At 42.1% G+C, this 11000-nt stretch overlaps 1 protein-coding gene across 1 annotated transcript in view; it reads left to right on the forward strand.

Moving 5' to 3' along the window:
- Positions 1 to 1103: 1103 nt before the first annotated feature.
- LOC126398550 (pleckstrin homology domain-containing family G member 3-like) overlaps positions 1104 to 11000 on the forward strand; it is a 38160-nt gene continuing 28263 nt past the window's right edge. The window contains exons 1-4 of the mRNA XM_050057980.1: positions 1104 to 1391; positions 3971 to 4033; positions 6552 to 7009; positions 9136 to 9236. Of these exons, the coding sequence (XP_049913937.1) occupies positions 1226 to 1391; positions 3971 to 4033; positions 6552 to 7009; positions 9136 to 9236 (788 nt within the window). The 5' untranslated portion in view covers positions 1104 to 1225. The remainder of the gene's footprint in view (positions 1392 to 3970; positions 4034 to 6551; positions 7010 to 9135; positions 9237 to 11000) is intronic.

The following is an 11000-nucleotide window of genomic DNA, read 5'->3' on the forward strand; positions in this document are numbered from 1 at the left end:
TTAGTACTTTTACTGCAGTAAGGTTGTGAACACAGGACGTATGTGGACACTGTGGTATTAGTACTTTTACTGCAGTAAGGCTGTGAACGCAGGACGTATGTGGACACTGTGGTATTAGTACTTTTACTGCAGTAAGGTTGTGAACGCAGGACGTATGTGGACACTGTGGTATTAGTACTTTTACTGCAGTAAGGCTGTGAACGCAGGACGTATGCGGACACTGTGGTATTAGTACTTTAACTGCAGTAACGCTGTGAACGCAGGACGTATGTAGACACTGTGGTATTAGTACTTTAACTGCAGTAAGGTTGTGAACGCAGGACGTATGCGGACACTGTGGTATTAGTACTTTAACTGCAGTAAGGTTGTGAACGCAGGACGTATGCGGACACTGTGGTATTAGTACTTTAACTGCAGTAAGGTTGTGAACGCAGGACGTATGCGGACACTGTGGTATTAGTACTTTAACTGCAGTAAGGTTGTGAACGCAGGACGTATGCGGACACTGTGGTATTAGTACTTTAACTGCAGTAACGCTGTGAACGCAGGACGTATGTAGACACTGTGGTATTAGTACTTTAACTGCAGTAAGGTTGTGAACGCAGGACGTATGTAGACACTGTGGTATTAGTACTTTAACTGCAGTAAGGTTGTGAACACAGGACGTATGTAGACACTGGTATTAGTACATTTACTGCAGTAAGGTTGTGAACACAGGACGTATGTGGACACTGTGGTATTAGTACTTTAACTAAAACAGAAGCAGGTGTTTGAATTTGACCTCAGATGCCAGATGTTGAGGGGTGTTTTAAGGATGCAATTCAAAGACCAAATGTCTTTAGTCATGTGACAATGCATAGTACATGCAGTGGGGGATTTCTTCTTCTGCTGTTTATTTTTCTGTATGACCTTCAGTAACCGCTCCCCTCCTTAAACTTTTGATCCTGTAATAACTCCTCTTCCTCCTGCTCCTTTCCTCCTTCCTTTCCTTCCTTCCTTCCTTCCTTCCTTTAATAACTCCTCCTCCCTCTGTGGTCCCTCCTCCTGTGTTATCTCCCCTCGCTCCCTCTCTAAAGTTAAAGTCTGTGTGTTCATGTGTTTGACTTCACTCTGGGGAGCCTTCAGGTGTCTTCAATGTTGCGGGAAAACTGAATGTTTTCATATGGTTCTGTAACGTCTGAGAGGAAGTCTGTAAAGTTTGTAGTGACGGATCATATTTGAGTTGATGGGGTATCAGAGGAGCATGTGGCGCAGTCTGGCCGGAGGAGGAGGAGGAGGAGGAGATGTGGCTGTGGTGAGGTGTTCATGTTCAGAGGAGGAGGTGAAGATCTCCTTCAGAAGTGTTGGGGAGGAGCGGCGGCTCAGACCAGTGTTTGTCCGTCGCTGGTTCGGTGAGTCTCTGCAGAGTGTTGACGGCTTGATGTCTGCAGGTTTCTTTAGTTTTTATCTGCAAAAGAATTAGTTATAAACAAACATGCTCACGACTGTCTCAGCATCACCAAACAGTGGAGAGGTGGACTCCTGCACAGGCTGACTAATGACACGATTGTTTCATAAATATATATGTACACATGCTTTATATCAACTCAACCTAAAACTGAAAAGTGTGGACGTTGGAAGTTTTCTTGGAAATGCTTTAAAACTCACAGTTGTCTCATGTAAATGTGAGATAAACTCTGTTTCTGGTGTGTGAATGAACGTGATGTGTGTCTGAGTGTGTGATGACAGAAAACGAGCTGTAATCTGTGTGACGGCCGTAGAGGTCAAAGTTCAGCCGTGTGTGTGTTTGAAAGTAAACGCTGAGCTGTGACTGGTCCACACGCTCTCATGGTGTCATGTTTAAGTGGCTGGAGTCCATAAATCCCCTTCCTGCTGGGTCAGTGAACGCCTCGCTGACTTCACACTGGCAGGAAGCCAAACAGCTAACGGACAGAGCGAGTGTGTGTGTGTGTGTGTGTGTGTGTGTGTGTGTGTGTGTGCGCAGTTTGAATCTGTTTTCATTCAAACACTGGGACAGACGGTCTCATGTTGTCAACTGTAGAAAGTTTTACTGAAGTTTTAAACAAGTTGAAGAAGTTTGTGTTTAGTTCAGTTTCCTGCTGTTTGACCTTCAGTCTGACACAAAGACATTAATAATTAAAAACTTCACACAGCAGCCGTCCTGTCAACACGAATAAATCTGTGTTAATGCTGCGTTCAGGCAACCTCAGCAGAACTTTAAAGCTACCTGTGATGAATTCATTGTGTCAGTCAGCGTCCACACGGTCAGGAAACTCCTGGAAAAGTCATTAAATTAGAAAAACTGTTTGGAGTTAGCAGGGTGTTTTGGAAAAGTTTGGAACATTGTTTTGGCTGTTTAAAATATGTTTAAACATGTTGAACATTATGTAACGAATGCAGCTTTTATTACTGATTTAAAATCTGCTGCTGAGCTGTGAGACTGTTGAAATGTCACCAGTGTCAAGTTATTGGTGTGTGCATTTTTTAAATTAGCAAACACCAGCAAAATACATCTGATCTGCAATATACGTAATCAATTAAATTAGAGTTGGAGTCTGACTTGAAAGGTTTTTGTTGTCTGTAGAAAACGTTAAATCTGTTCATTCATTCTTTATACAGTTCTGCAGGGATGATGTGTGTCTGTAGTCCGACCCTGAAGTTAGCATTGCCCTGGTTCCCTCAACAAAGAGCCAATCAGATTGTTCCATTGGTTTTGGATTATTACACAAAATAAATATGTTTCTGATCCTTCAGGTTTTGTTCAGTGAGATGATCTTCACTAATGAACTTTGTGATTATTGAAGAATTAATTCAATCAGCAGAAGTAAAAAGCTAACATAATGCTGTAAACAAACGACACCACGGTCACATGACTTAAGGTCACCGCCACAACCAGGCTGTAAACAAACGACACCACGGTCACATGACTTAATGTCACCGCCACAACCAGGCTGTAAACAAACTACACCACGGTCACATGACTTAACGTCACCGCCACAACCAGGCTGTAAACAAACTACACCACGGTCACATGACTTAATGTCACCGCCACAACCAGGCTGTAAACAAACTACACCACGGCCACATGACTTAAGGTCACCGCCACAACCATGCTGTAAACAAACTACACCACGGCCACATGACTTAAGGTCACCGCCACAACCAGGCCGTAAACAAACTACACCACGGCCACATGACTTAAGGTCACCGCCACAACCATGCCGTAAACAAACTACACCACGGTCACATGACTTAACGTCACTGCCACAACCGGGCCGTAACGTTTTGTTCGCCGTGATGACGTTCTGTAGTCTCATTTAGACATTTGTTAGAGACACGTAGAAGCTTCTTCACGGTGGGGTATTTGCTTACTTATTTCATGCAGCAGAACAAAACGTGTAAATTGAGCTTGTGTGAACCACAGACCTTATTGCAGACATCAAACTAAAAACCCACTGACTTTGAGATGAGGGAACAGGAAGCTCTCAAATGCTAACTCATTTCCATGTTTTAGGACTTGATTTCCTGGCGGACGCCATAATAAAAATAATAATAGACCATTAACAAAAATATGTTGTACTTCTAAGAAAAGATTTTTGTTTTTAATTGTTTTTTGACTTTTTTTTTTAGAACAGTTGATTCTGACCATTAGCATGCTAACATTAAACAATTTAACAAGTTTTCATGCTAACATTTGATATGTATCTAATGTTAATTATTAGTTTAAGGTTGCTGTGACTCAATAGCTTACTGTTATTTTGCAACCTACCTTTAGCATACTAACATGTATACATGTGGTGTGTTAGCATGACATGCTAACAGCGTGTTGGACTGACTGTAACACTGCTGTTGAGTAGCATCACAGTTAGCATTGAACTTTCACTGTCAAACATTTTGTTGTTGTTAACTGTGAATATATTTTTCAGTTTTCTGGTCTGAATGTTTGGTGGTTGTCTTTTCTCTGTCTCAGGTGGACTGTCAGTGTCTCTGCTCTTCAGATATTTAGTGAAACCCTCCGAGGAGTGGTTAGCCGGTATGTTTGCTAACACTAACCAAAAACTACATGGCGGCCATTTTGAGCAGTGAAGGCGGGAAACTGTGGCAGCGCTTTACCACAAACATTTATTAAAAGATAACACGCTATGTAGAAACCTAAATTTAGAGAAAAATCATTCATACATTTATGCTAGCTGGTCACTTTTAGCATGATAGCGCATGTTTTATTTTTCTTTATTTTATTAGTTTCAGATAAATACAAAAGTGAATAAAAATATTGAAGTGCATATGAGGGTAGAAACCTGAACAGGTTTATATAAAAACCACCCAGAGGACACAGAAATGTTAAAATACAAACTAACAATACATTTTAAATACTAGAATTTTAACATACAGATAAAATTTAAATTTAAAGTAATCGTCGTACCAACAGTATAAACATCAGTTCCTAAAAGTGGTTTTGATAGAACTTTTCTATTTTAGCCCAACATTTATGGTGTTGGTGTAAAATGCTATCAAGCTAACATTTAGCATCATGTTAATGTGTAACCATCCGGGGACGGTTGCAGCACTTGATGCATTTCTTTTAGTTACTCTGAGACTGTTTGATCGAGACCAAACAAATGTGTGTATCTTGAACTGACATGTCTCTGCTAATTACCGATAGTATTGAAACATGACCATGTGTGACATATTGTTCACAATATTTATCTGAATGGAAGAAGTCAGCTGACCTCGACCCTGGGTGTTAATATTTAGCACAATAACAACATGATAATAAGCAATAACATGAGCACGTCCAGTGTTTGATTTTGATGCACTGAAAAAAAGTTTTCTAGATATTTTGAATTTCTCTTTTTTAAAACTTTGGACAACACGTGTTTTTAAATCTGCTCTATAAATGTTTTTTTTATAATAAACACATTTATAATTCTGCTGCTTTATTTTTGTGTTGGACATTGAAATATATTTTAAAAACAATTTGCTGAAAATGAACATCAAATCAAAAGTAACTGAACTGTTTGCAGAGTTCATGTCAAACAGAAGTGAACTGTACAAACATGTCGTGTCAGTGCACAATTACCGATGAGAATATTGATGAGAATATTGATCTGACAGACGTCATTCATACGTTTAAAGTCACAGTGAAATCTGATTTATATTCGAGTCGTTTGTCCAGTTTTCTCCCATCGGAGCTGAACATGGCCGCCGTGTGAACACATGAATGTGACATCACAGAGAATCACAGCATGCTCCACTAATCACAATAACTAATCTAATCATGAATCAATCAGTGTTAATGATCTGATCAGACCAGCCTGTGCCTGTCAGATGTGATTGAACTGATCCATGAAGCTGATTGGTGGATTTCTTCACAGTTTACAAACCTGTTGTGACGGATTCTTAAAATTCTTCAGCAGATAAAAATAACCTGAAACTCTTCTGATGTTTGAGACGTGGATGAGTCATCGTCTGACTCCGGGGGGGGCGTGATCGAACCTGGGTGTGCTGACAGATTTATTTCAGCTCAGAGTTTCTGCTGTTACATCAGATCATCTGTTCCAGGATCAGCAAACAAAGTGAAGCTCAGACGTGTCTGTGGTGGAACATCAGAGTTTGATCACAGCAGCTCCTGCTGGACAAAATGTCACCGACCTGCAACAGTCAGTGTGTGTCTGTGTGTGTGTCTGTGTGTGTGTCTGTGTGTCCTGTGTCTGTTTGGAGAACTGGTTGTGTGTGTCATGAAGATGAACACAGTACATGTGTAAGATACGGTACACACAGAAACTGTAGGGGCAGAAACATACTCGTCTAACTTATCAACATGTCAATCAATCAATCAATTTTATTTATAAAGCCCAATATCACAAATCACAATTTGCCTCACAGGGCTTTACAGCATACGACATCCCTCTGTCCTTATGACCCTCACAGCTGATCAGGAAAAACTCCCCAAAAACCCTTTAATGGGGAAAAAACGGTAGAAACAACATGTGTTTGTTACACATCATCGATGATGTGCCGATGATGTTTTTTCTGCTGTTGAAGATAACTATATCGTGACCTCCTCAAGTGTCACCACCCTGGTAGTCAAAATGACCTGGCCCAGCATCGGCCCAGACTCGGCACACCAGAGGTCATAATTAAGGCCTCATGTGTTTGACCGACTCGGCTCAGAGACTTGGGATGAAAAAGTCTGGAGGAGGCGTCATGTTTTCAGGTCGTCCATCACATCCTTATATCTCAAGAACGCCTCAGGGGAGTTTCTTTGAATTTGGCACAAACGTCCACTTGGACTGAAGAATAAACTCATCAGAAGGTCAGTGTGACCTCACAAAACATGTTTTTGTCCATAACTGAAGACTGGACTGGTGGGAGGAGTCATACAACCACAGGACGGGGATTCTAGTTATTTAGGTCTTTGGTCTCTGGTGCTTTTTATTTTATATGAAGCTGATCTGAGCTGTGTTCTGATTGGTCGGTGTCATCCTGACGCCATCACTTCAATTAGACCTGTCCTCTGACTGACTGTCATTCACCCCCTCTGTCCTCAGAGTCCCCCCGCCTGTCCACTGCCTCCATCAGCAGCAATGAGCGTGCTCCGTCAGCCACGCCCTCGGACTCCTCCGACCGCCGCCCAGTGAGCCTGATCTCAACGCTATCCTCGGGCTCCGGGTCCTCCAGAGACGACAACCTCGCCCCACCGCCGTCCACACAAACGTCTGACGTAGACTTGGACCTGAGCCCTGCGGGGGGCGCTGCAGAGGGCGAGGGGGGGTCATCCCCATGCTCAGAGCCTGACAGGAAGGGGCGGAGCCCCGGCCTCACACACAACAACAACAACAACAAAGAGTCCACGCCAGGTCGAGCGTCCAGCCGCCGCCACCAGGCGTCATCGTTCATCAGCAGGAGCATGGCGCCAAACCCTCAGCTGACCTACCTGGACCGCGTTGTCATGGAGATCATCGAGACGGAGAGGATGTACGTCAGAGACCTGCGCATGATCGTAGAGGTGAGTCACTGAGGACGCTGTCGTCCAATCAGCTGTAGGAGAGTAAACAGGTCAAAATACCAACTCCTGTGGAAGAAACCAATTAATGTCCAGCAGGGGGAGTGGCAGGGTCCACCACCAGGGACAGACAGGTACAGGGACAGACAGACAGACAGACAGACAGACAGACAGACAGGAACAGGCAGTGAGACAGACAGACAGAAAGACAGGAACAGGCAGACAGACAGACAGAAAGGAACAGGCAGTGAGACAGACAGACAGACAGGAACAGGCAGTGAGACAGACAGACACACAAACAGGCAGACAGACAGGGACAGGCAGTGAGACAGGGACAGGCAGACAGACCGTGAGACAGACAGACAGACAGACAGTGAGACAGACAGACAGACAGACAGACAGACAGACAGACAGTGAGACAGGGAGAGAAATATTGATTTCAATCTAAATAAAAAATCAGAATGATGCTGTAAAAAGATGATGTCATCAACTATAGATTCTACGTCTGACACTTTTATTATTATTATTGTTTTATTATTTTGTCTTCATGAGTTTTTTAATCAGTGAAGACACAGAAACAGTTTGAAGTCTTCACCTGAGGACAGAGGACGTCCATCTAAATAAAGACACTGTCTATAATTAACTGGTTAAGACGTTACGGATTAGCTGATTATGTAACAGTGAGGATCACAGATAAACCTGTCCCTGCAGGCTGCTGTACAAACTGTCCTCAGAGACACACTGAGGGACACTCGTCCTGCACAGAGACAGAGACAGAGAGACAGAGACAGAGAGAGACCAAGACATAGACACACTGACGGACACTGAATGAAATGAAAATGTATGAATGTAATATGTCAACATATAATTCAATCAATCAATCAATCAATCAATCAATCAATCACAGTGCTGCTCCCCAGCAGTCTCTACACGATCTATAGCAGTGATCCAAAGTGTTTCTGTGTGTCAGCAGTTAATCTCACAAACTACTGGACCAGTCAGCCTCATACAGTATTTAGTGTGCACACATATGGCTGGATGTTTGACGACCTCTCGTAGTTACAGCGATTCACAATCCTCAGAACCATTTTATTGATTAGTTGTATTCTGTCTGTGGAGAGGAAACAATCTGGTCTGAACTAGTGAGAAGCACAGCAGCTGTAAGCAGCTAACTCAAAGAAGAAGAACAGCAGCTGTTAGCAGTTAGCAGCTAACTCAAAGAAGAAGAACAGCGGCTGTTAGCAGTTAGCAGCTAACTCAAAGAAGAACAGCAGCTGTTAGCAGTTAGCAGCTAAGTCAAAGAAGAAGAACATTGGCTGTTAGCAGTTAGCAGCTAACTCGAAGAAGAACAGCGGCTGTTAGCAGTTAGCAGCTAACTCAAAGAAGAAGAACAGCGGCTGATAGCAGTTAGCAGCTAAGTCAAAGAAGAAGAACAGCAGCTGTTAGCAGTTAGCAGCTAACTCAAAGAAGAAGAACAGCGGCTGTTAGCAGTTAGCAGCTAGCAGCTAACTCAAAGAAGAAGAACAGCAGCTGTTAGCAGTTAGCAGCTAACTCAAAGAAGAAGAACAGCGGCTGTTAGCAGTTAGCAGCTAAGTCAAAGAAGAAGAACAGCAGCTGCTAGCAGTTAGCAGCTAACTCAAAGAAGAACAGCAGCTGTCAGCAGTTAGCAGCTAACTTAAATCTTAGATTTAATTCTTTTTATTCCATTTTATTTTTTCCTTATATATTTTTAATTCACAACATAAATTACAATTTAAATGAAATAAGAACAAAATGCTGGAACGCTAATAAACTGTTGTGAAACAAATAATTAATAATTAATCCGTGTTCAAATAAAAAAGAATAAAAACATCAGTGATAAATGATAAAAATAAAAAATCTTTAAAACCATAAAATAATATTTTTTTACTCAGAGTTGAAAATATTTGATTTGATTGAGATGTGATCGCTCTGAGTATTGATCCAAACAGAAAGTAATCAGATTACAGTGATGTCAGTCTGCCCCCTGCTGGACGAACCGAGACATGACAGGAAGAGACGAAAACTTTATTTTTAATTTTATTCACAGTGACAGACCTTTGTTCTGACTCTGACTGAATTTAAATCTCCCCCCCCCCCCCCCCCCCCAGGACTACCTGGCCCACATCATCGATCAGTGTGATCTATCGATCCGTCCGGAGCAGGTCTGCGCTCTGTTTGGAAACATCGAGGACATCTACGAGTTCAACAGGTGACACAGTAGATTATAACAATAATCAATGATCAATATGAGCCATCAGCATTCACACATGGACGTGTTGTCTGAATGTTGCTGTAACGTTTCCTCAGGGTTAGAGCTGGCTGAGCTTCATGTGGGAGGGTGAGTTTGTTTTTCAGAGCAGGACGTCCCGACTGCAGCGTGCAGTGTGCTGTGTGTGGCGTGCTGTGTGCAACGTGTGGCGTGCTGTGTGCGGCGTGTGGCGTGTGGCGTGTGGCGTGCTGTGTGCGACGTGTGGCGTGCTGTGTGCGACGTATGGTGTGCTCTGCGGTGGTCGATGATGATCTGGACACACGTGGTCACATGATTTGTGGTTACATGTGATCATGTGACCATCACCACCTCCTGCTGCTCATCCATTCATCTTCTAACCGCTTCATCCTCTTGAGGGTTGCGGGGGGTGGAGCCTATCCCAGCTGACATTGGGCGAGAGGCAGGGTTCACCCTGGACAGGTCACTCCTGCTGCTTAGTTTCTGCTCATTCAGAGTCACAGCAGGAGAAACTTCCTAAAATCTGACGGCTAACAAACTACTGAAATCACAACATGGACAAATCCAGGGAAAATATTATTTAAACTGTCACAATAATTTTAGTAAAGTGTCAGAAAAATATGAATGAAATCACTGAATTTGAATAAATGTCCGGAAAGAAAAATAGTGAAACGACACAAAAATATTTGCAAAATGTTCAAAGAATATTTTTAAAATGACCAAAAAATATCAGTAAAGTATCTGAGACATAGTTTCTTTTTTTTAAATGGCTGAAAATCATTTTTCTATTTTTTTAAATGCCCACAGGAGCTGCAGTACAATGTGTCCAACGTGTCATTATAAATCAGTGTCATGGCAAACATTAGTTACAGATTAATAATAATGATTGAACAGATTCTTCATATTCAGAACAACAACAACAACAACAACAACAACAATAACAATAATAATAATAATAACTGAACATAAACTGTTCATCAGTGATTTTTATCAGATATTATTTATAAAGTTAAAGTGTTTCTGTGAGAGCTGAGCACAAACTGATGTGACAGCTCCACCTGCTGGTTAGGTGTCATCATTACATCTCCTGTCAGAGATGAGGAGGAGCAGGAGGAGGAGGAGCAGAAGGAGGAGGAGGAGGAGGAGGAGATCAGCTGACATGTTTCTGTTCATATCAAAGATTGAAAGATTTTTCTTGGTTTGTTCTGAAGATTTAAGAAGTCACAACAGATTTATTCACACTGAGAATCTTTTCTTGGCGTTTGGAGTTTCCTTTGGGTCGTTTAGTGTTTCAAAGTGATGAAGAGTCAGAGTGATGAAGGTGAAGATTAATGATAAGGACGTCAGCAGTTCTCTCTGACGTCTTTACAGTTCAACACTCTGAGACTCAAAGGTTCTCTCAGGAGCTTTTCATCACGTCACATGATCTTCATCAGCTGAGACGCTCCTCACTGATCCGTCCATGGTCACATTCACACATCTGAAACATGAATAAATAGCAGTGTTCCTACGCTCATGGAAAAAGTTAGGAAATATAAAGAAGCCCTTTTTTCCAGACCTGGAAAAGGTTTGGCATTATCCAAATCAATCAATCAATCAATTTTATTTATAAAGCCCAATATCACAAATCACAATTTGCCTCACAGGGCTTTACAGCATACGACATCCCTCTGTCCTTATGACCCTCACAGCTGATCAGGAAAAACTCCCCAAAAAAACCCTTTAACGGGGAAAAAAACGGTAGAA

Source organism: Epinephelus moara, chromosome 12 (assembly GCF_006386435.1).
Source record: "Epinephelus moara isolate mb chromosome 12, YSFRI_EMoa_1.0, whole genome shotgun sequence".
In the NCBI taxonomy this organism is placed as follows: domain Eukaryota; kingdom Metazoa; phylum Chordata; class Actinopteri; order Perciformes; family Serranidae; genus Epinephelus; species Epinephelus moara.